This window comes from Lagopus muta, chromosome 5 (genome assembly GCF_023343835.1).
Source record: "Lagopus muta isolate bLagMut1 chromosome 5, bLagMut1 primary, whole genome shotgun sequence".
Taxonomy (NCBI): Eukaryota; Metazoa; Chordata; class Aves; order Galliformes; family Phasianidae; genus Lagopus; species Lagopus muta.
Genome location: NC_064437.1, coordinates 62,496,848 through 62,522,898, shown reverse-complemented (window position 1 = coordinate 62,522,898; position 26,051 = coordinate 62,496,848). Strand labels below are relative to the sequence as shown.

Below are 26,051 nucleotides of genomic sequence, written 5' to 3'. Positions count from 1 at the left end.
CAGGCAGGGAGCTGCTCTGGAACTGAGCTATGGGTGCCATGCATGAGCCAGGGCCATGGCTATGCAGCTGGAAAGATGGGATCAGTTTCCTTCTGTCATCTCTATTTCAACAAAAAGTGCAGTTCCCACTCTGTAAGCTGTCTACTGGGCAGGATTAAGTTAAATATATAGAAGACTAAAAGTACTAAGGATGCAGAGCTATTTTTAATTGTCATCTGATTACAACCTGTCATCTGATTAGAACCTTCTACTTACTAAATAGCACATAAAGGAAACCTCAGGATACACCTACAGCCCATCTAAACAGATTATTTTGTGAGAGCCTTCATGTACCTACTGAGATAGGTACATGCACATCTGGAACAGCTTCAGCTGATAAAGCACAAATCCTCTTTTGAGTAATGCATCAGGAACAGCATGCAAGATTACATACAGTAGCTACCAGCCCAGTTCATCTTTCATGTTGCTTTTAAATACCATTCATGTGAAGGATTATCATCATCCCTCAGGTGATGGGATGTAATAGGCCATCCCTGCAAGTCAAGGCTCATTTGTCTGGTTCCATGCTGAAGCAGTTTGTTTTGAAGCAGTTTATATATGCACACCCTTGCTTCATTCTGCCTAAGAGCAAAACCTCTGCGATCACCCTTTGCGAGCCTCTGTAAGGAGCAAGGAGACAAAGACTCATGGGATCACATTGCTGGGGAAACATGGCCATAGGGGAAGAGCAGCAGGGGGCTTTGGGACAGATGGCATTGCCCACAAACTGCTTCAAAGCCACCACACGTTGGAGGGCTCAATCCTTTTTCATCCTTTCATTACTGGATGATTTTCCTTATCCGCTCTGCTTATGGAAACACACGTGCTCCCAGAAAGATGGATGGTTCCCTGCAGATAGCTCACCTTTCCCTACCACTGCACCAAACATGAAATGAGGAAGGGTTGATTTCAAGTAATGAGTAAATTAAGCATGAAGACATAGGTGAAGAGAACAGAATGATGGGAGTGATTACATTTCTCAAAGCAGCTTGGGGGAAAATCGGTAACAGTAGCTGGCAGAGAACAATTTTGCCAGATTCTGGGTTTTTTTTCCCTTATTTTTGTGTATACCCTTTGTTTTCACTCCTGGATCCTCAAAACACTGGAAATGAATGTGTTCAGAACACAGGAAAGGGCAGAGCAGGGTGGCTCTGAGCCCTGGGGAGAAGCGCGCTCACCAGGGCTGTATTTCACTCCATCCAGGCAAGTTTTCCTGCAAGACTCACAGCAGCTCTGCAAGTGCAGCTGCACATGAGCAGCGATGCCTGTCCAGGCCAGCTTGTGGCATACGCATACCAAAATGTACTCCAGCCCCGGGGGATTTCACAGATTTACTATCGGTGAAGGGCAATAATCACTAAAGGAGGAGCAATTATTCCCAAATCATTTAGGATTTAAAAAATCATTGGCAAGAAGATAGAGGTCAAAAGGTGCGCTGTCAAGGGAAATAAAAAAAACTCTACCTGTCAAACCTGGGTTTAACTTCCTCTCTGACTGCAATATGGTAAGAAGAGAAAGAAATATAAAACTGGAAGGTCATATACCCACTGAAAGAAGGAATCAAAAGATCCCCATTTGCGTTCAAATTTTACACAGGAACCACACCATTCATCCATTCAATCGTCTGGGGAAGGTACTGTTCTACACCAAGTAAAAAATTATTAGAAAGGACAAGAATGCAGTGAGACATCTCTCTGGCTGTTAGAAAATCATTACAGAATTAAGATGGGTATAATTCATATTTCCCTAAACCCTACAGCTGATGAGAGATGGTGTGTGGCTGTACCATGATAAATAAAGCAGACATGTGCCAAAGCTGAGCAAAGCCATTGCCACTGCATCGTTCCAGTCAAACTAGCCCTTATTCCCCACTACCTAGCTCTGCCTGTTTGCAATGCCCCGCTTGCTGGGAGGAGCTCACACACAATATGTTAGAGGCTGAAGTCTATGGAAGGTGCAAACATGAAGAGTCAAAGAGGGAAGCATGCTTCAGCAGAGTATTTAATACAATGAATGATTCTAGAGCCAAAAGTATTTAAGCCAAAGCAGATTTTTGCTATAGGCTTAATAACCCAAGCTAAGTGTGCCAACAATGTAGAAATAAAATGAAATAAAATAAAGCTGCTGCACAAAATCTTGGTGTGTTAAGAGCCTTTGCCCAAGAAATATGATGCATTTACCTTTCTCCCTATTCCCCATGGCCCAGCTGGTAATCTCCTAGGCTTCAAGATCCCATAATGCTGTTAATTACATTTCCATCCAGGCTCTGCAAACATCAAACATGCACAGGGCACCACTTGTGGCCTTTGACCCCACAGAGTTTGTACAAGGCAGGTGAAACAGAAAAAGAAATACATGACACCTCCAGGGCAGATTTCCAAAGGTGCCAGGCCAGTGAATCATAGAATCACAGAAACATAGAATGGCTTGGGTTAGAAGGGACATCAAGGATCATGAATGTCCAAACTCCCTGCAACATGCAGGGCCACCAACCTCCATATCTAATACCAGCCCAGGCTGCCCAGGGCCCCATCCAACCTGGCCTTGAACACCTCCAGGGATGGGGCATCCACAGCCTCTCTGGGCAGCTGTTCCAGCACCTCACCACTCTCATAGTGAAGAACTTCCCCCTGAGTGTTTGAAACTTCACCTGGCTGCTTAACTCTTCTTCCTGAGATGGAGAACCTTCCCGTTATCCTGGTGATTGGGGAAGGGATGGCTGCACAGCAGCAGATCTGGGGGTGACCCCGCTCTGCTCTCATGCACTGCTGACCCCCACCTGAGGTGTGCAGGTGGCAGCAATGGAACTGGTTAACTGCCAGGGCTTTATGCACTCCGGTATGACCCACCATAACTCCGGGCAAAGCAGGACAATTTGCTACAGATAGAACTTCTTTATGATTATATAAAACTAGGGGAACCTTAACATTATTTAGGTTTTATTGTAAAGCTGTAAAAATCACCCACTGTTACAGCTGCCTTAAAACATACGAATTAGGTATCTCGGTAACCTTTAAGATGTGTTATTCTTTGTCATACTACTGAATCATAAGACAAATCTGGTTACCTCTAAGAGGTTTAAATTTCCAATCTATTAAAGTAATACTGGCAATCTGTTATTTCTAGGCCATTGAGGAAAGGTTAAAATGAAAATTGGACTTCAGGGAGTTCCTCCCATTCTAAGTGCAGGCTGAAAACATCTTGGCAGCAGAAGGTAAAGTCGGGGTCTCAGTAAGAAGCAGTTACCAAGGGAAATGACTGGTGATAACTCTATTGATTAAAGTGGCTTGAGAAATTTCAGGTTTGCCACTGTCTAGCATTACTGTGGTGAGACAGCTTTATTAAAAAGATACTTCTCATTAAACATCAGGTAAAAGAAAACTGTAATATGTTTTCAAACGCACAGCTCATCTAGAATACTTTAATGGATTAAATGCATTCCACAGGTGGAATAAATTACTGGCAAACATTTTATAAAAGTAAAGGCTAGGAAAGCCAGTCTTCATCTTGCCATTACAAAGACATAAAGCTCAGTCAGGAGACAGATTAAAATGTAACACAATGTGCTGCTGATTAAGGACCTTATTGAACAACATACCCTGAGTTTTTATTATTTTGTATGACTAATACAACCCAAAAAATCTTCCTCAAAAGAGCATTAAAGTTGCAAAGTTAAGCACTCAGAAGTTAGGAAAATCCACATGCTCTCCTGTAGTTTGTTGTAGGTTGCCCAAGGAGGCTGTGGATGCCCCATCCCTGCAGGCATTCAACCAGGCTGGACATGGCTCTGGGCAGCCTGGGTTGGTGGTTGGCGACCCTGCACACAGCAGGGGGTTGAAACCAGATGAGCATTGTGGTCCTTTTCAACCCAGATCATTCTATGATTAAATCATCTGTTCAAATCTCGCTCCCCAGGGCAACAAGAAACAAGAAACTCGCTGAGAAACGAGTTGTGGTGTTGCAGTCTTGTGTTGAAACACATCCCTGTAATGATGTTCCCCACAGTGGTAGGGGCTGACATGTTGGCAAAGTGGGTAAAACAAAGTTTGAGGACCACCACATTGTCTACCTATGGAAAAGGGCAAGCAATGGCATTACACAGAGCCTTGGAAAAGCCCAGAGCAGCATGCCATTCACATCTCATACAAGCAGAATGAAAACAAATCTTCATGCCTCTAATTGAGAGGCATAGAATCGAAGGGCTGAGTTATGTATGTGGGCTTTTTTTTTTCTTTCCTTTGTTCTTTCTTTTTTTCCAGCTACTTTTTCTTCAGATGCCATTCTGTTTCTGAAATTGATTTTTTGGCTTGTTGGTTGGATGAATGGATTGAGTAATTGCTCAATATCTAGGATATTTTGTTCAGGCTGAGCTATCATGTTATTGGGAAGATATTGACAAACTGAAGGCAGTAGAGAAAAGAACCCCATGCTGGCTTAGGGGGCAGAGGGACTGAACTGCAAGGAAAGTTGCTGAGAGCTAAACACACAATTTTAGTAAGAGAAAGCCACTGTAATGATAAGGAGCCTAGAGATAATTGGAAGAAGAAAACATCCAGGAAGGAAACCAGTTATTTTTTGGTTGTTACCTAGAGTAAAATGAAAAGAAGGATATATTGTTTAAATGGAGATCATTTCATTGAATGTCAGAAAAAGCTGCCTGCCCATGAGATCTACTAAGCTCTGAATACTGTCCCTAGGGAGCTTTAAAAGGGCTGCTGTTTGCTCACTTAAAAACTCTCTGGACAAAACATGGATAAACATGGAGCAGGGAACATTCCTGCATGGGGAAAGAGATGGATGAGATGGCCTACTAGGTCTTTTCCATCTTCTCATTCTATAATAAAGTACAACTCAAGCACACAGTGAATTACAGGGCCATAATTTCATCTCCGGGCTCCAGGGACCTACAAGCCACCCAAACTTCACTCCAATTGTTTATGATGTCACCAGAAGCCTGTGATGGAGTTATTACCTTGTAATTCACTGCCGTCTGTTAGTCATTTCGTACTCATCCTTATGTCCTGTGTGATATAACAACAGATCAATAAAGAGGGCACAAATAGAGAGGGAAAAAATGGGCTGTACTAAGCAAGCAGGGAGCAGCCCACACACTCAGTGTGTTTCTGGAAAGCCTGATGAAAGCAGCAACATGAGAGGGGATTTGGGCCAGTCGGTGCTTCCTGTCTTTCCCTTTAGGAACTGTACTAAAAAAAAACAGCAAATGTGATAGCAAAGGAAATAACATTTTAGCTGCAAATCCCCCTCCTGCAGCCCTCAGAGCAGCTGTTATCTTGTGAAGCACAACATCTTCCATCATTCAGAACCATTACCTGCTCTGGTGGAACTCCCATTTCTGCTAGGGCTGACTCAAAGAACGCTTTTGCTGGTTTTCCCACTACTTCAGCTTGAACATCACAGGCATACTGGAAAAAAAAAGAGAGAGGAAGACACAGATAACACTATTAAGATCAGAAAAGGATTTGTTCAACTTTGTAGCTTCAGTCAATTGTATAAAAAGTATGTAATTATTGATTTTCAGCTTTAAATAACATGATGGGTTAGCAGTTGAAGATTACTATCTGGTAGCTTGGATATCAGGAGTGTTCAGTGCTCTCTGTCAAAAGAGAAAGTCCTCTTGAAGCATCCTGAGCTACAAACCTGCTTGATTCTCTGTCGTGACAGCAGCCTACCAAGTGAGTTCCAGTATCCTTCCAGTCTGTGAGAGCCCCACTCTGACAGAAATAACAAATAACCTTCACATTAAAAGATGTGGAGAGTTCATTCAACCTCCCAGCATACTTTTAATGGCTAAAGTAACCAGTCGGAGTTGAAAAGCTCCAGTGCTTTCAGGTGCTGAAAACCTGAAAACATAAAGCATTTCTAGCTTGTTCCATGATGATGAAAAGTGCAAACTTCTTTTTGGGAAGGCAGAAAATCTCTCCAAAACTCATACTTATCCAAATGAATGTGCTTCAAGCATACATTGCATCCACTATCTTCTGTGCTTGTGTATTTTGTTTTATTATTCACATTCACTCAGTATGAATCTTTTTAGAATCTCTCTACAAGCCTCTTTAAAGGAGTGCAATGATTGTTCCCTTCTCTCACCCTTAGGTCAGTTTATCTACTGGGTTCTGCACAGACTTTGGCTTACAAACAGACTGCACATAAGTATCTTGCTGAATAAGGACTTCATGTTGTAAATTGCTAAGGGCAAGGGGCTGTGTTAACAATGCTGTGCCAAACATTAATGGGCCCTTAGTTTTTTCGTGGATATCTTGCAGAAAATATGGTGTGTTTTTGCTTTCCAGTTTCTTCCTTCCAGGGCCTCGCTTCCAATAAAGATATCATGATGGTAGAAGTTTAAATATAGAAAAAAATGAACAATATAAATCCAGTCATCTTTAGAATGCAGCAAATGGGTTTCAATCTGTGAAAACTTCCTCCACCAAGGAGAGTAATTACAGATGATGACCCATATTCATGCCAGTGACTCTTTAACAAGGTGCACAGAGCGAGTAAGCATAATGCAAGCTATAAAATACCTCTAATGCCTTCATATATGCTCCAACATCAAGTTTCAGACCATCAGTTTCTTTATAGTAGCGTCTGGAAATGAAAGTGATAAAGTTCCAATGAAATGAAAATGTTGGCAGTTAAATCCAAAGAAACTACATTTTATTATTTCTCTGCCTATACAGATGTCCATATGGCTGCAACAAAAAGTCAAGTCATCAGAAACTCTGAAGCCTTAAATTAGCACCAGGAATTAAGTAAAGAGCAGGCTCAGCACTGTGCAAAGATTTCAGACCAGGTGCCCATCTGGCAGCTGGGACACGACTCTACTCATTGAAAGGGATTTCCTCAAGTTTATTTTAGGGATGAAGTTGACCCATTTTCTACTTCACAAGGTACCAGTTTCTCACAGAGGACAGCAGGCGCGTTGCTCTTGTTTTGGTCAGAGGCAGAGGGAGATGCAAGACCTCCTTCAGTAAATCTGGAAGGAGGCCCCAGACAGGCGACCATTGCTTGTCATCAGCCTTCACTTGCCTTTATTTTTATCAGGACTGAGAATGTCCTCAAAACTAGATTTTACTGTTTCCAAAAATGTTGCTATTGCTATGAAGTTCACAAAATTAATTACAGTCTGCATGGACTTTTTCTGGAATAACCACTCATGCCAACCCAGGTCTTCTGAGCTCTTCTGATCAGAGCAAAGATGGGTTTCTGTACGACAGAAAAAAAAAGTAGGATGAGCAGTCAGTGAAGATTTTATGCCTTATCCTTCTGCCATTTTCGATTATTCAGCACAGCCTCCTTTTAAAATGACCACTTGACCTTTGCTAGAACAGCCATTAACCTTCTATAGTCTAGCGTAAACAGCTTAATTTTCTGACAGTGGCATGACAGAAGAAATTACAAAGCCAATTCCCACTCTCAGCCCAAAACAGATGCTAAATGTAAATCACTCCATTTTCAGGAGGAGGGCATTCTGCTTCACTGACTCTGATGCTTTCCTTTTCCACGGAATGAACTAAAACTTAACAGAAATCAACCTGCTTGCTCCAGGTAGAGGACTTGTTAAGGTCCTCGCATACTGATTCTGCACATGAGCAAGAAAGCTGACCTGTGGTTTGTTGGCTTTTTCACATGACTCTTGGCACTGATGATGCATCTTAGCTATAAACTGTGAAGCAATTCATCCAGTTTATAATCTCCATTCATCAGGTCTGAGAACTTACCTACCAGAGTAACTTATTCAGCCATTTCTGCAGGACTCTTATTTACAGTACCTAGAAGTTCGATTGTAGAAGAGCAAAAACTGAGCTCAGGAAATCCAAACATGGGTTATTCTTCATTAAAAAATAAAAAATAAAAATAAATGACAAAACCCACACCCCACCAAATGAACAAACTGTGGGCCTGCTCTGGAGCTGTCTACATCCATGAAGGACTAAACAAATAAATACTTTTATATGCAGAAGGCACAAAGGCATTCTGGCATTGCTCATGTTGCAATCTTAAAGGTAGGTTCTGTATTTCATTTTGAAAGATGGTTTGATGCCACACCATGCTCAGTTATTTCACATACGTTAGCCGCTGTGCCGTTGGCTTATAATGGCTTTTCCTTATCCTTCCAACACAAAAAATTGCATGGACTTTTTTCCCTGGTTTATAGGATCAGAGCATGTGAGTGAAAGGATTGTCAACACAATGGATTTAACTGCTCCGATAAGATCTACCTTCTGGATCAATAACCCACAAACTCAGAAGGGCTTTCACGCTCATTATGGTCTATTGAACCACTGAAAAAAAGTCTCTATGGTTTCCACAAACTAAACATGCATATTCTTTTTTAAGCCCATACACAGGGCAACAGATAAGAATAACTCCTCAAAGGCCACTGGGATTTGTTGTTTTTCAGCATTGTCATTAATAACCACCTGTTCACAACCTCAGAACACATCTAAATGAACGTTTTAACTAAAACATTCAAAATTCCTGAGCTGGACTTTTTCTGCCTATGCAAGTAAGTAGTCAAAATTTCACTTTAATGTTCAGAGTATAATTAAAAATATCTTTTGACACCTATACTAACAAAGCAACCAATTTGTCAGTTCAAAAGCAGAGGGGCTTTTGCAGGTCATACATTTCTCAGTATATCGTTGGGCTCTCCCCTCAGGTCTCCTCAGCCACCACACTTTGCTTGCAGACAGATATCCCCACCTGCACTACAGCTTCGGTGGAGTTTGGGCATTGCAGAAAAGATGACCATCAAGAACTGAAATTCAAGAGATGCCCTACCCAGTGCACCACAGAGACCTCCTGATGAGCATTTGCTAAGTTAGCTGGGGGATTTGGCATTGCATGCTGAGTGATTGCCAGTGCTATCTGCACAGTGATGAATTGAGTCTCATCCCAGTGAGTGCTGCATCCATACCACCCTTTACCTTCTCACTTCAGTTTCTCCTTGTATCTCTAGAAAGACTACAAAAAAAGTGGCTCAAGACAGGAGGCCAAGTGTGGTGACTGAATGATCCTCACAGATCCACTGAGGATCTTTCATCGACAGGTAACTCAACAGATCAACCTCTCCATTTAGACACATCAGTGAACCACTTAGAAGTTGGCAGCGTGAAAGCCTAAGCCAGTATCTGGCTTCCACTAAGTACGAAGGCATTGGGTGAAATTAAAACATAGAAAGACGAGAGGGAGAAACAAGCAGTGCTCAACTCACCCTTTTCCAAGGGAGATCAAAACAGGCTTCTCCAATCCAATCAGAACTCTGAAAGCTTCATTAAGGTTTGCATAGGAGAAATTTTCTGCTGCATCTCCGATAACCACACAGTTTGGGTTTGTTTTATCAACGTCAGCAAATTCAGGGACAAGATCTAAAGAAAAAGAAATCCATACATTCCTTACCATTTTGTATCCTACCTGAATTGATGGTTTTCTTGTAGATTTGTGTTTCCTTTCCTTCTTTAATCAACACATTAAAAAAAAAATAAATACGTCTGAATCAAATAAATAAATGCAAGTCTGTTCTTCAGCTTCCTTCTATTCCTGGCTAGATCCTGCTGTTCATCACAAGGAGGAGAAAAATAAACCATTTCCCACTGTTGCCTGAGCTCCTGCCACCCACTTCTAAGTGGCTCAATACACACAGGCACCTAGACCTGGGGATAAGCTTTTTGCAGATAAGTCTGCTCTTTACTTCCCACACTATTATTTACTGCTGCAAAAAAGATATCCCTGCAAAAGGAGGCCTCCTTGGCTGTTGTTTTGCCAAGTCACTCCATCAGCCTACCTTCACTGCACTACTGATGGAGATCACACTCAAGCCATTCTGTTACAGCTCTTCTAGAGTCTCATGACTGAAGAAAGAACAGGAACAGAACAGCTAGGAGCTCTTCCACCACCAAGCTACGGGACTTCACTGCTTGCTCACAGACGCCTACATCCCTCTGGGTTGTCCCCACCCAAGTCCCAGTGGTGTCCCACCATCATGCACGAGCAGATGTGGCCTCAGCCCACGCTCCTTCAGAAGGCGGCAGGCTGCTGGTGCTGGGGCGGTGACTTCAGCCACAGAGATGTCAAAGCCCAGGCCCTGCAGCTTCTTCACGAATTTCTCTCGGGTCGCTTGTGTTTCGTTAGTGCAGAACCGCAGCTTTAGGCCGGACGCCTTGATTCTGTCGAGTAAAAGCAGCAGAATTTAATTGGGTCAATTGGACGTGGAAAAGGAGCTGGGAGTATCAGCTTTGCTAAACCACATAAAACGTGGATAATTACAATAAAAATGCAACGATGACAACAGGAGCAGGATCCTTTATCATGACCATGTAGGCATCCCTACAATACACGGAATTAGCATCATAGAATCATAGAATAGCTCGGGTTGGAAAGAGCCTCAAGGATCGTGAATCTCCAACCCCCCTGCTGCCAAAGGCAGGGCCACCAACCTCCATATCTAACACTAGACCAGGCTGCCCAGAGCCCCATCCAACCTGGCCTTGAACACCTCCAGGGACGGGGCATCCACAGCCTTTCTGGGCAGCCTTTGCCAGCACCTCAGCACTCTCTTGGTAAAGAACTTCCCCCTGATATCCAACCTAAATCTTTCCTCCTTCAACCTAAAATCATTTCCCCTCATCCTGCAGTTATCTACCCTTTCAAAGAGTTGACTCCTCTCCTGTTTATAGGCTCCCTTTAGGTACTGAAAGGCTGCAGTGAGTCACCCAGCAGTTTTAGGGCACTACACGTGCAGAGCCCCTGCATAACATGGAACTGGCATCTGGAGCAGAGCTAACATCACCACGGGGGCAGCACTGATGATGGACATGATACGCAGGATACCTCAGCCTGCCATGCTCACATTCTCTGCATGTATCAAAAACCTCCAAATCCTGTTGAAATTTTGCTTTCCCACCTGTATCATTAAAGCACTCCCAGGATGTACACACAAACTGCACATCTATGAGCACAGGAGCTGGTGCAATAGCACTATTAGCACTTTAGCTTGGATTTACACCTTTCCACTCATTTGTCATCTGCTACAGTGATCAGCACTTACACTGGAGGTAACAGCACAGCTTTGCACTTCTGCAGACTTCAGGCACGAGGCCTGCCAGTTACACTGTGCTACATGAATGATGCTTTTATCAATGCAGGGATGGCTTCCGTCACATTTACCATGCAATCTCTCATAAAACACCTGTGCTGCTATTTGTTGGGTAATCCTGAAAAATAGAGCAGCTTCATTGATTTATTAATAAATGTTTACAGAAAAAAAAGTTTTTGACTTCTCAAGGGAAGAAAGAAAATATGGCCTCAAGCGTCCAGAGCCAAGGACACCATTCCTGGGGATCACTGCTCTGCATTCTCATGCCAGTCCTCTGCCTCACAGCAATTTTTGCTTCCCCACCTGCAAACAAAGGTGCCAATAGTACACACTGCACAGTGCTTCAGCGTTTGCAGAAATGTCATTATCTCATCTAGCTTCCATTGTCACATGAAAATAATATGTTCTAACCATTCTTCGTTGCACTGCACCAGAAGCATTTCACCTTTCCAAGCTGGGATTCACCAGGTTGTGGTGACCCATTGGAGATATCATGAAAAGGTCTGTTCTCCAAGGATCAGCTGTCTGCCTTTTGGAAAATCAACATATTTCAATGTGGTCATTGCAAAAGAGAGGCCTTTAAAATCTATCTCAATCTTTTTTTCTTAATTTCTGCCAAAGGGACCCTCATTCAGCTCCTCAAATGTACTAAAATATCTACATTTTGTTAGTTTTAGTAAGACTATGTATACAACCATCTCTGAGGACCTGGACCTGGCCTAATACAGGTTCAGATACATAGATATGTTTGAGATTAGGTTTCAATTGTTACTGAACTAATATTGTTTTTCTTTTGTGTGTGTGTGTTAGGAAGAATGATGGCTTTTTTATTAGGAAATCACCTGCACTGATTCTTAGCAAGAAGTGTGGGTCCTTTTTTCTAGGAAAGAAGATCCCAACAGGTTGGTGCAAACACCAAATCCCAGACACAACACATCCGACGAAGAATCTTCCATCCAAGAATTCTTAGAAATCCAGTCCTGATGCAGAGAGCCCCTTCTGCTCATTAAAGCTGCATGCCAGCGTCTTCCTCAATAACACAGGTGATTCATTTCTTTCTTATTATTTGTCTTTCCTAATCATAGGTATGTGAATTATCAATTACACTTAGTGTTTAATTGCCCTTCATAAAGATAGCTTTTCTATTTTAAATTAGGCAGTTAATATATTGTAACTAATAGCATCCACTTGTACATTATAAATATATCTTCATTGATTGGAGCAGTGAATGTGAGATTCGCTCGCAAGTTAATGAAGCAATTGAGTGAAGAAGTGCAGGGCGTCCCCAGGGAATAATTATTGTTAATGAATTATGATGTGACCTTCTCAGAACAATGAACAATTGGTGTGACAGCGAGATGACAGTGTTTCACATCTGTTATTCGAAACACGGTTTCAGCTGTAGTTAAAAAGCAAAGCAATGTAATTTGGATGCATAAACTTTTAACAGCATGCTGTTATTAAAAATATATATATATTCTGAAGGTAAAAAAATGTTGTGATTCATGATTGTCTGGAAACAGACATTTGTTGAATAAGAATATATTCTCTCTTCTCAAAGGTCATTGAAATGAATTGAGGAACATCGCTAACCGTTGAGTTGTGCAGACAAATAAATGTGCCCAAACTGGTCTGAAAGCTGGCTGAAAGCAAAGACCAGCTTTTCCTGTATTACAAATCCAGCTTCTTCTCAGAATTTTAGATGAAAACCACAGTTGCACTTCTAAAATGCACGATAGAATTGGACACATCCTGGGCAGCTCCTGGCCTCGTGGCAACCAGAAATCATCATCGCAACAAACAGTTCTTGGTAAGAAGCAAGGCCTGGAGAGAATACAGTAAAGTTGGTCAGAAAATAGGAGTTCTTTGGCCAAAGCACAAAGATAGCTCTCAAAAGCATCCTGGAATGCTAAACAAAGGAAAATCAACAAAAACACTTGAATCTACAATGAAGAGATATAGCTACATAAAAACTTTTTCAGTGAAAGCTCACCTGTTCTTTCCAAGTTGGTGCCCCTAAAAAAATCCCTCTGTGAGCTCTCTGCCAAATCCCTGTGTGATACAATCACACCTACTGCTAACTGTGATTATATGCACATCAGGACCAGTCCTTCAGCACACAGATTGTGATGGTACTGTAGGCTCTCAGAGGAAACCTTGTGTTTCTGAGCTGATGCAGCAGCTAATGCTCACACATACGGACCAGGAGCAGAGCGTGTTACAGCACCTTCTAGCACTGCTGACTGAGAGGATGCTGGGAGAAGAGAAAGAACAAAATTTGTGATGTAAGATAAAGAGCAATGGACTAGATGCTTGCAAGTAGAGAAAAATGGGCCCCAGACCCAGAGCAGGAACAGGGAACCTTCAGTTTTGTCTGCGTGCTCAAAGAGCTGGCTTCTCTGGGTGTCACAGATGGAAAACTGCTAAAACCCTTTCTGCTGCAAAAAACATTTGTCAGAGCTGTACTTGGAGGACAGCTAGGTGCAGAGGGCTGCAGGGAGCAGATGAGCAGTCTGACATGCTGCTGCATGAGCTCACGTGCAACCCTGCTAAGCTCAACAAACCACTGCTAACAGAACTTCCGAGCTGCAAATCATACTTAAAATCAAAGAATACTTGGACAGATGAGTACAGAACTAAAACACCAACAGGTGGGTAAAAGCACCTCTTCCTATGCTTCACCACTTGGTCTCAAAACAACTATTCAGTCACCCAAGCAATCCCTAAATCTAGAACTCATTACCAAGCACATCGTGAGGATGCGTACACGGGAGATAGGAAAACGAGGTTTAAATTCCAGCCCAGCACTGTCCCTCCTGCTGTACCAGCTCTTTGAACTGACCTTTACCTCATCCTGCCAGAGCAGGACGGGACGCTGAGTGACAATGTCCCACAGTGCAATTACTGTGCGTCAGATGAGCCAGTCCCTTACAAATCACCTCGAACTTTACACATCTGCTGGCTGTCAGCATCTGCCAGGTTCACTCACCCGAAAATAATGAAAAAACTCTCATTATTGTTCCATAACAGGTAAAGTGTTAGGACAATTATTAGACATCCTGACTGACCTTGTGCAGACTTAACCAGCTGCCCTTGCCAACCTTTATGGGCAGCCCTTGGGCATATAAAACACAAAAGCTGTTCTTTTAGACAATGAAGAGACTGTGACACCAACAGGAAGAGAAATGGCCTAAGGATCTGGACTGAAAGCCATCACTCCTGCAATTTGTGCTGTCCTGCACACAGCAAAAGAAACTGAGGGCACGGTGAAGGCTAAACTTTGGCCTCCCCATCTCTGACCACTCTCTGGCTCAGTGAAAGGTTTTGCTAATGAAAGAGTTGAAATCATTCAAAAGGAAACCCCTGAAGGGCCATATTATTCCATGTTGCTCACTGCATGGCTCATGCACTGCCTTTTGAAGCAAAGAAGAGTGGCCACCATCAGAGGGAAGTGCCCCATTCCCCTTAATTCACCTAGTAAATCACACACTGCTATACAAAGAAGGCAAATATTCTTTTCTAGCCACAATAATTAGTCAGTTACATCATGAAGAGCCAGCTCAGGTCACAGAAATTAATGCCTGATCTTGTTAGGTGGACAGTGGTGAAATTCAAATGGTCTCATTATAGAACTGAGGACTCTGAAAACACCACTTAGAAACACTTTGACAACAAGAGCTTAAATTGTTTAGTTCATGTTCATTGTAAACTTGAAATCCTACCAACACTTTAGTTAGTATCTAAATCACCCTTAGTGTTTTTAAAGAAGTACAGATACTGGGTTCCCATACAGAACACAAGACCAGTCTAGTCCTGTATTTCCCACACCGGCTGCCTTCCCCTGATGCACCAATTAGATACTGGAATTACTGAACACATTACTTGGTAATGTAAATCACATTTCACCTGCTTGAGCATAAGGGCAGATTACATCACAGACTCACACAGCACTGAATGCTGATCAAACCTACAGGTGCATTCTGGAGCAAAATAAATTCTGGTAGACCTTAAACACTTGGCAGTTCTCCACTCTGGAGCTGTCAATAACAAAAATCAGAGCTTTGGGGTGTTCAGTTAGCAGAAACAGACCTGGAATATATTTATTTTCATTAGGCAAAACATTTCTATGGACAATATAATTAATTGTACTCCTATAGTTTTAGTTCTTTGCTGAAGCAGTTGCTTTGTCTCTGAAGCCACTAATTATTCCATTAAAAGTTCAATCAAAACCAAACTATCTTTGTCACTGTCACATTCTCAGTTTGTGTACAAACAGCATCTGTTAGTAAATAATGGATTCTGTTTTCAGCAAGTCAATTGCCAAAAGGCTTCATTTAGCCTATTTTATCAATAAATAATTCGCTCTCATGTGCCTTGCACTCTACAAGGTGCCACATGATTTCACACCAAAGCAAGCTGCATTTCAGCAAACCTAGTGTGACATCAATCTGGAAGTGATGAACTGCTAAGGATCCAAATGCAGATACAAGCTCCCTCAAAGCAAGCAAAACTCAGCTGAGCATCCTTCGGTACCTGCAGAACTTCTCATCTGACTTCTTGCATCTTTCACTGTACTCTGAAGAAGCAGCACAGCTAAGAACTACTCCTGCCAGGGCATCGCTTGCAAGGACTATGTGCAATTTTAATGAAGGCCCCTAAACCTAATGGTGATAATAAATGATGGTGCTATTGCTGAGGATATGCAAAGGATCTGGTTTGGTTCTTAAGATTTCAGACCAAGTTCACCCAACATGAAAGATGGGAAAAAAAGTTACCCAACAGCATTAAGTTGAGACAAGTCTCAAGTTCTAAGGCTCTGAATGAGGCAGAGAGCTGCTAAGCCATTTCAGAATTAATCAGAATTTAGATGGTAGAAGAACAAGCACTGTTAGTGGGTATCGTGGTAATACATTTTATTATTCTTCGTTGGTAAATATTAGTATGTGCCATAATTGTGCTGATGGATGGTAAATAGCTCAAGATCCTAAAGGTTAATGATATTTAAATTCCAGAAGTGTAAGCACTTATTCATGCAATTTACACAGACAGCATTTGCTCGGAGTACCTATACCTTCGAGCAGGCAGCTCTTTTTAAAACAATAACAAACACTGCTGATTAGTGAAGAAAACCTAGGTTAGGAAGGTCCACCACTTCAAGAAGCCTGAGTGCATGGCCAGTGCTGCAGAAACATGGGACCACAGGCTGCTGAGGAGCTATGGCCACTTCACAGCCAGTGAGGGTCAGTTCCTGGATCTGTTCCTGGCTCAGCCAGTGAATATCTCTGTGCCTACAAGGGACTGCTCCATCTCTTTGCGTCTCTCTGGCTGCCTCCAGTGCAGGCAGATGGTGACACCCAGCCTTCTTTGGGATCTGCAGATAGAAACTGCCAACAGAATTAAGGGTAAAGACAAACAAATGGATGTTAACCCAAGAGTTTGTATAGTTCATTTTGAAAGCCTTTCCAGGACTCTTCTGCTATCCCATGCCCTCAAGATGTAGCAAACCAGGAAACTTTGCTTTGGTTATCTTCTGTTGCAACAAAGATTTCTTGCTCCCTGCCCTACCCACGCTTTCAGCTGGCTCTTTGTAAACCCACCACCATCCCTCCCGAATCCCCTCATGCCAAATTGCTTTACAGTTCCCGTTCCACTTGTTCTGCTCACAATCCTCTCCTTGTCCGGCTCCCCAGGTAGCTGACTTTAACATGACTGCCCAGCTGCTCTGCAGCCTCCCCGCGCCCCAGATTTCCGCTGCTCTTTTCAGGGCCCCTGTAGAAGGCCCGGCTCACAGATGCACTATACAGGCCAAACAACAGGATGTTGTAAAACAACCACTGTGTGCTTTTCATATGGATATGCTAATGGCCATACTATCAGCACAGGGCTGTAAATGCAAATAGCAGAGCTCAGCTTGGGCATCTTTTATGGGTGTTTAACCACCTTCTGTCTTATAAGGGACCAACTCCCTATTATTTGGAAGATAAAAAGCGAATAGCTCACCTCATGCCAATGCTGTATAAATCAATTAAGACAATAAGAGCACAGTATAGAGGTGCTGTTAAGGCTGGCTCCAACAGAAGGCTTTAAGTCACTGATGGCTTTCTCATCTGCCCCAAATGGCAGCCAGTATCTGCCAGCTATCTGCAGAGAGGTGTGTTTCATTCAATTCCATTACAACTCATTTACAACAAATGCATGCCACAGCAAACTAAGCAGCCAGGAAATGTGGTGGGTTAAAAGTTTCAAAGGGCCAAATGATCCTAACAACATATTTTTGGATTGTCTGGTCACGTACCTCTCCAATATCCTCACCTGAAATGAACTAGAGCAGTCCCTGCTGGGTTTCTGTGTGTTTTGGCACCCTGGGTTCTGGGTTAAAACAGTGGTGCCAATGCCCTTTGCCACACAGATACGTGTCTGCCATGGTTTGGCCAAGCATCTGAAGGATCCAGATCCACCTTAGTGCTACTTGAGAACAGAAGGACATGCACTCCGTACAACAAATACTTCCATGGTTCATTCCTTTGCTCCCTATTCACCCATTTCCATCCAGTGCATACTGAATTATTTCATTGGTAAAGATTGCATGTGCGTTAGGAATAAAACACTCTCTGTTGTCATCACAAGTAATACCAGCTTAGACAGTGAGCCATTCCTTGGGTGAATCTCTAAAGTACAGACAATTGTGTTACTGAATATCATCCTGGTCAGGGCATTTCAGAGCCCATCAGCTTCTTTGGTGTTTTTTTCACTCCATCTGACTGTACTGAAAGCTAAAACCAAAAACAAATGAGAAACCCAACTCCCTGCAGCCATCATAAACATAAGGCAGACTGAATTCTGCTGGCAAAAATTACACTGCTACTCTCTGAAATGCTAACTGAAATAACTGCACAGGAGAATTTTGCTGAAAACAAGAAAAATCACGCAGCAAATACAGGTTTAGAGGAGTTGAAATGACTTCAGTCATATGAAAACAACAGCAAATGAAAATATTTACTTGTGTTTTTTATTGTTGTGTAGTATACATCGTTACATGAAGTTAATTGCTGTAATGGTGTGGGAGATGATGCAGGAAGACAACAGGTCAGCCACCACTTTGCGAGAGTTCATATCCATGGTATGAATGATTGGCAGAATGGTGTTTGAGAATCATAGTGGATTTGTGAAATACATAAATGTGCTGAGAAATTTTAGATACATCTCTTTGCAAAAGATTGTATCAAAGAGAACTAGTTATAAAGTTCCTAGCTGTCTGCACTTACGACTTCTTAATTGATACAAAAAGGAATTAATTAGAAAAGAGCCACTTTTTGCTTTAATCCATCTGCATGGAACCACCGAGCTGTATTGTGACACGGACACTGATATTAATGATCAACTCGTAATAGGATAATGAGTGAATAAGGATTTTATGTGGTGTGAGCTACAACAATTACCAACCTAATAGGGAGATAAATAAGGCTACTCGACTTTACCCACAGAAAATGATCATTCTTACCCACTTGCACTGAATGACCTGAACAAAACATGCTTATTCTTTTTGCTTCCTGATGCCTTTCAGTGGTCATGTGTGTTGTCTCCAATTGCCACAGACAGAACCTCTTGTTGACACATCTAGCAGACCAGGTATACCAAAACTTGCCTCCCTGTTCCTAGCACACTCCTTAAGAAGTGTGGTGCTTGGATCTAGGTGCCTCCACGCAAGGCAGTGGGCAAAGTGCTGCACACAGAGGCACCACACTGTCCCCAACCTGAACCCCAACCCTTCTCAACACATCCTGTCCAATTCAGCATCTCCAAACCCCCCTCAAAGATGCCCTGAAGCCCCCTCTGCATCAGGTCAAATTAGCTGCTGAGATGCAGAAATGCCTAACGAGAAACAGGGGCCCAGATACTTCCAGCATTTCAAGAGAAAGACAGTAATATCTTGTATTTAGCCCAAGGCCAGAGCTTTCGTGTTGTTTCAGCAGCGCATTTCTGGCATTGCCGTAAGTTAAATTGCAGTGTATGTTGCCTCCATATGGGAGGTTTCAGCAAATGCAGTGACACAGTTATTAAATAACAGTCTGCAACCTGATGGAAAATAAAGTTTAAAAACCTAGGGGAAACAAACAATATGTCAAAAACATCTGGGGAACTGTGATGCAGATATTATTAATATGTCCTGGTTTATAAGGAAATGATCTGCTTGCAGACAGTAATTATATGGTTGTTGCTATTTATGTTTACTATGGCCATGCCTGAATGCCTCAGCTATGATCAGGGCTACCCTGCACAAACTCAGCATAAGAGAGAAGCCCCTGAAGCACTTAAAGTCTAAAGAAACAAAGGAATAAATCCCCCCATTCACCAAAGGGGCAACAAGCCACAGGAGAACAAAATCATTTTGTCACAGCCATGCAAAAAAATTCTGGCAGAAGGAATCAAGCAGTTTCTCCTCAAGATAAAGGAGCCTACAGATGATACAGAAAATAAAGCAAAATTAGTCTGCGGCTCTGACGGCAGGCATGTGTGTCCTTCCTCTTTCTGAGCAGAACACCTGGCTTTTTTGACCATCTCCTGCAGCCACCAGAGAGGTAATGGAGTCAAGCTGCACCAAGGGAAGTTCAGCTTGGTTGTTAGGAACAATTTATTCTCTGAAAGAGCAGTGATGCAGTGGCACAGCTGCCCAGGGAGTATTGGGGTCACTGTCCCTGGAGGTGTTCCAGAGTCATGGGGATGTGGCACTGAGGAACATGGGCAGTGATCATGGTGGGGTGGGCTGGGGTTGGGGATTTTAGAGGTTTTATCCACCTTTAATGATTCTATGATTCTTCCTCCTGGGGAATTGACAGAGAAGCTGGGAGCCCAGGCAAAGTAATCAGAAAATGCCAGTCAAGGAGATGTGACAGAGTGCCGTCGCAGGAAGGTGATAGGGTGTCTTATCCTGGAAGATGGAGAGCAGGAGCTGCTCCTTCATGGGCAAACTGACTGTCAGCCACAGCTTCAGCAGGGAAATAATGTCATCAGGAGGATTTGGGTGAGATGAGAAGGGAAGCCAGGGAAGTTTAATTCTGGCAGAGGTCGCACCCAGCAGCACACACCTCTGCCCTCAGCAAGCAGGCTGCTCTACACCTGAGGAGAAATAAAAGCTTTTATTTTACTGTAATCTTTTCCTCCTAGGGTCTACTCTGAATCCCAGATCTGCATCCCAAGAACGGAAAAGCGAGGGAACACACTGCAACCTCGTGTACAGCAAACGCAGAGGCAATATTTACCTTGAAATAAATAGAGCCCAGTGCCACACCTGCCCCCAGGACACACCGACCAGCTCACCAAGTTAATTAGCTGAACGAGGCCACTACCTGCCCAGCAGCCCTTTGCACGACCTTCGCCCAGCTGAACGCAAAGCGCACGCAGCCCCCCCCCCCGGCACCCCCAGCATTCACCTCATTGCGACCCCCACCCCACGTCGCGCAGGGTCGGGCTGGCAGGGCCTCACGTACCTCCGCACGGCCTCGGCCGAGCCGGCGATGGGCACCCCGCCGCCCTCCCCGCCGCTGTCGTACAGCACCCCGCTGATATCCAGCAACAGCCCCCGCACCGCCCGTGCCCAGGCCGCCATGTCGGCACCGCCTCGCTGCCCCGGGGGCTGTCGGGAAATGGAGTCTGAGCGCGGCGAGGCGGCCTGAAAGGAGCGGGGGATGGATGTTACAAACAGCAGGGAAGAGTGTTGTTTTCTCTGAGTTGCGCTGCTTCTGTCAGCTCTGAGCGTCTCAGACTGTCAGGAGAGTGGCCTGGGCTCTGCTATGGGTCTGCCTGCTGACCCGCTCTGCTTATCCCCCTCATGCAGTTCCTCCTCACACGTGAGCACAGAGGCACAGAACCCAATAGGTTGGGAGCAATACAGAAAGTTCGCTCTGCTGGCCATGGGCTCCCCAGACGTCTCTGAACATCCATGCAAATAGGAGCATGGACCTGGATCACAGGGACCCTCTGCGATGGGGATGGCTGTGCTGGCCCAAGGGACCTCTCCAGCCCGGTGATGGATGCGTGGCCTTGCCTATCCCAAACACCGCCTCTGTGGCACTTCCTCACATGTGCTCCAAGAAAAATAACTGCCTCGTCATGTAAAAAACTGAACAGGTCGCCTCTTTTTTACAGTCAGACAAGATTTTATCATCAGTGTTGCAGATAGTTCTGGTTTCTCCCTTGATGTTGTCGAAATGCTGCCTTATTGCTAATATTATCGATAGCAGACTGTGGCTCACAGAACGCATCACAAGCTGCGCTGGAACCACAGTCCACTTTGTTTTAAGGAAAGCAGAGGAGCCTTGGCAGCATTGATTTGCATCGCCGCGTCTGGAACAGCCTTTGGCTTCTCCTTAAAGATATTATCTAAACTGTGAAATTCACTAAATAGACCCAGAAATGGATCAGGTTATTTAAAACAACATCACTAATGGCGCAATATCTCAGCTGTCTACGCTGATAGCGAACATTGTCTCGGATAGTGTTATCAGCCCAGGACACCCGCTATGAATATTGATCCGCAGCTTGTTACAGCCATCACTGCCGACAGGACAGGTCAGGGTTGAAACCCACCCAGCATCAAAGCAATTTAAAGACAGCACTCAGGCTGAATTTTAATGCTTGGGCTGGAAAGCAAACCAACTTCAAACAGACTGCTAAAACCAATCCATGAACGCGTGCTTTTTGTGTGTGCCTTCCATGGGCATGTCTATTTGTAGGTCAGCCTCCATGCACGTGCTAACCTGATCATATTTGAAGATGTCTGCTTGCCCACAAATTAATCCCAGCACTACAATTTACCTTTTAAGCTTCTGCAGTTGCAATAACTCAGAAATATTTATATTCTCACCATAAATCCGGTCAATTTTTTTTCCTTCCAAAAATGAAACATCTCCAGTGCTGCAAAGGCTGACAGGATGCCCCATCCCTGCAGGCATTCAAGGCCAGGCTGGATGTGGCTCCGGGCAGCCTGGTCTGGTGGTTGGTGACCCTGCACATAGCAAGGGGTTGGAACTGGATGAGCATTGTGGTCCTTTTCAACCCAGGCCATTTTGTGATTCTATGATCCTTAAAATACAGTGAGCAATACATCTATTTACCAGATCATCATACCTGTGGTTTTTCTGGGTACTTTGATACTGGTGACAAACAAAAAGAACCTTGTTCAAAACCATACTTAGAGGATATGCAAGAATATTTCATATTCATTTCCATTATTTGACCTCACCCTGGACCTACACTATCCAGAAATGGGGAACTTTTCCCTTTCCTTTTGCACCTCAGGCAACTTTATCACTTTGACACATGAGAAGCACTGAGCAGCACCCAGTAGAATGATTTCCACCTCAACCCTAGGATCATTTTTATGCAGGATGCATCCATGAAACTAAGCCTCATTGGTCTGCAGCTTCAGTGCATGAACTGTCCAGGACAGAGATAACTTCTCTTCTGAATGTGTATGGTATCCCATACTAGAGCCCAGTGTCAAACACTCTCTCAGGTACTGCCACCACATAATTGACTAAAGAAATTACTTGTAATCATGTCTCCCTGCACATCTTTATCTCATCTTCCAGCTCCTTATTATCTCAAGACCCGTGCCTTTGCAATAACAAAAAGAAATCCCAACTCTATCATCTTTATTCCTATTCTGCAGCACCTGTTACCATCGAGCAGCGCGTTATTTTTACCTAGTCAGATTCCCACAGACAGGCAGAGAGTGGGAGCACTCCCTTTCCTGCTGCATAAAGTCTTTGTCTACACCTCACCCTGATGTGCAGCACCAACAAAACGCAGAACTGCTAAGGGGAGGGGACAGCATCCTCCTCAAAATCTGCAGGACAGCACTACGTTGCTAGGAAGTTTTAAATAAAGGTCATAAGAGTGGGGCAGGGTGGAGAGACCTGACTTGCTGTTGCTCATCTTACCTCTGCTATAAGGATAAGAGGTGATGGGGCACTTCCATGCCAGGTGACAGTTCTCAGTCAAGGGCTGCTCAGGGGGGCAGGCGTCCAGCATGGCTGTACCTCAATTTCAATCAATCACCCCCACCTGCGAAATGGGGCCGATGCACACGCCAGGGCTGAACTCCAGGAGTCAGGGCCAGCCCTTGAACTACCCAGACCTTGAGCTGACCTCAAACCAACCGAAAACGCGAAGATGCTAATTTGCGAAGATGCTCATTAAGGACCAAAGCTCAATTTTACACCCAAAACAAAGGCCGCTGGGCAGAGGCACACCGAGCCCCTGCTCTCCTCATCACAGGGTTCACCCGGGAGCAACCACGCGTGGATCCCCCCGGGCCGCACCGCGGGGCGGCGATGATGGTGGGGGGCGGCGCCGGCTGCGCCCCCGCGGAGCGGAGCGCGGGGAGGGCGCGGGGCCGCGTGCCAATGGCTGCTCTGCCCCCTCCTCTACCCCCACCCCGCCGCCCGCTCTCCTCCTCCCCGCCGCTCACTCCGCGTCTCCAGCGCCCAGGCGGAGGTTCCGCGAGGAGGCGGCGGCGGCGGAGGCTCCGCGGCAGCGCTGCCCTCCGCCCGGCCCCGGCCCCGCGCTGGCACCCGCGGCTCTCCGGCAGCGCGGAGCGGGGGATGCTGGAATGCCCGGACGGTGGGGCCAAGGCGGCCCCCGTCCAGCAGCATAAGATCTCCTTCTCCATCCTAGACATCCTGGATCCTCAGAAATTCACCCGGAGAAGCGAAACGGCCGCGGGGAGCGGGGGCAGCGCCTGCCGCTCGGGAGAGCAGGAAAAAAGTTTGGCGAGAGTTGAAGTAGGAAAAGGCGCTGCTCAGCACGAGAGCGAGAGGAATAAACTAGAGGCGGATGGTAGGAACGCGTTCGAGTTTCTCTGTTCGGCGCTGGCGGGGCGAGCAGGTGCCGGTAGCCGGGGAGCATCCCCCGAGTCCGGACAGCTGCGGGGGGGTCGGGCTGCGGTCCGCCGTCCGTCGGGAGGGAGGCGAGGCGGGGGGAGAGGGGGATGCAGCCCCTTTCGAGTCTCGAAGATAGAAAAGTCCCCACCGGGCAATCCTCCGGCTGCGCCCCGCGCGCACCACGACGTCGCCAGGCCCCAAATGGAAGCGTCCCTGGGCCACCCTTCCCCGGGCAGGGAGGGGGTCCCGGTCCCGATGCCGATCTACGCCCGCTGTCCGCCGACTGCCCCCCCCCGCACCCGGGACAGCCGGCTGGGTAATTGCTCAGCCCGTCCCCACTGGAGGATGCCTTAGCTCCCATTGATCGATATCCTATTACTGACTCCCGCCTATCTCCTGCCCACAGCTTGCAGGTACCCACTTCAAACCTCCTTCCCCCGGCCTGATCCTAATATTGTTCGATTAAAACTTACCTTTAATAGATGACATCTATCGATCCGGCCCTCGCAAATCTGAAACTCCATTAGCACGGAGATGGGGAGGTGGGGGGAGGGGATTTATTTCGCTTCAGAAGGGGACTTTAATAACTTCTTTTTTAATTGGTAAGAAATCCATATCCACACCTCCCTGTAAATGAGCCGCCGTGGCTGGGGTTGCCGGCCGGATTTCTTTCTCCTTTTATTTAACGACCGTAAAATCTCGGCCTGGGGAGGGACGCGGAGGGAACGGCTCCTCGCAGCGTGGGGCCGGGGGGGGCTCGGAGCGGCTCCGCAGTGCCCCCCTGACCCCGCCGCCCTCTCCCATAGATGCGCGCACCCCGGCGGAGAGCGGCGCGGAGGCAGCGGTCGAGGAGGGGCAGCCAGCGGCCGGCGCCGGCTCCTCTTCGTGCTCCGCAGCCACGGGGCCGGAGGAGCCGGGCTCGCCGCGAGGCTGCCGACGGCGTCGGGCCGAGGCGAGCTGCGCCAAACCGCGGCGAGCGCGGACGGCTTTCACCTACGAGCAGCTGGTGGCTTTGGAGAACAAATTCCGCGCCACCCGGTACCTGTCGGTGTGCGAACGCCTCAACCTGGCGCTCTCCCTCAGCCTCACCGAGACGCAGGTGAAAATCTGGTTCCAGAACCGTCGCACCAAGTGGAAGAAGCAGCATCCCGGAGCCGACGGAGCGGCCGCCTCCGCTCCCCCCGCCGCCGCCCGCTGCTCCCCCAGCCCGCCGCGCCCCGCAGCGCTGCCCGGCCAGACTTTCCCCTCGTACGCCGCCGCCAGCGCTCTCTTCCCAGCCGCCTCTCCCTTCCCCCTGGGCGGCCCCGGCGGCGGACCCTTCGCTCCCTTCTTGGGGCCGGCGTACCTCGGGCCCTTCTACGCCCCGCACCTCTGAGAGCCCACCCCGGGTCTGTCCCAGCGCTCCCGAGGGTGAGGAATCGGGTTTTTCTTCTCCGGCTCGCTTCGACAGAGACAAAATACCCACATGCTGTAACCACAGGATTTTATTAGCACGTTTGATATGTAATTATAGGCGTTGGAGATGGAGAGAGTAACCCTCTTTACACACGCCTGACTCTAATTCTTCTCCAAGTTTCTCTTTCCAACGTTCCTCGTTGTCATCTGGCTTGCCAGCACACGCCTCAGCCCCAGGGAGCTCGGAGCTGCCACACTTTGTTCCCACTGCTGCTGTCCCGGTGCTGCTGACCACACTCAGCTGGTCCGATTTCCAGGGATGCTCACACACAGAGACGTCCATGACTTTTGCTGCTCCGGGGACTGGTGCATGACTCATTTATCTCAGATTTCAGATCCCAAACCTGCAAGCTTGGTTACCTGCTAAGAGTTCTCTCTTCTGTGCCATCAGGCGATGTGCACAGAGTCCGCTCGGGCAGTGGGAAAGTATTTGATTGCTGCTAATATGCATCGCCCCTCTGTCTTGCATTTCACTCCATCCCCATTGACTTCAAAGGTTTGAGATGAGTTGTCCAAAGATCATTCCTTTTGCAGAGAACGGTTGTTCTTGGAAC

At 45.8% G+C, this 26,051-nt stretch overlaps 2 protein-coding genes across 7 annotated transcripts in view; one reads left to right on the top strand and one right to left on the bottom strand.

The window, feature by feature from the left end:
* LOC125693919 (phospholysine phosphohistidine inorganic pyrophosphate phosphatase) overlaps window positions 1-20,777 on the bottom strand; it is a 68,470-nt gene extending 47,693 nt beyond the window's left edge. For all 6 annotated transcript variants that reach the window (XR_007377312.1, XM_048946399.1, XM_048946400.1 and 3 more), the window contains exons 1-5: window positions 20,647-20,777; window positions 10,042-10,229; window positions 9,278-9,431; window positions 6,585-6,648; window positions 5,370-5,462 (exon numbers count right to left, since the gene is read on the bottom strand). Coding sequence is in view for 5 of the 6 variants with exons in the window: in XM_048946399.1 (XP_048802356.1) it covers window positions 5,370-5,462; window positions 6,585-6,648; window positions 9,278-9,431; window positions 10,042-10,229; window positions 20,647-20,765 (618 nt within the window). In the remaining variant the exon portion in view is untranslated. The remainder of the gene's footprint in view (window positions 1-5,369; window positions 5,463-6,584; window positions 6,649-9,277; window positions 9,432-10,041; window positions 10,230-20,646) is intronic.
* Window positions 20,778-21,678: 901 nt separating this feature from the next.
* NKX1-2 (NK1 homeobox 2) lies at window positions 21,679-25,417 on the top strand. The gene is made up of 3 exons (XM_048945890.1): window positions 21,679-21,727; window positions 23,438-24,358; window positions 24,849-25,417. Exons 1-3 carry the CDS (start codon window positions 21,679-21,681, stop codon window positions 25,415-25,417), a joined length of 1,539 nt encoding a protein of 512 aa, XP_048801847.1.
* The last annotated feature ends 634 nt before the right edge of the window (window positions 25,418-26,051 follow it).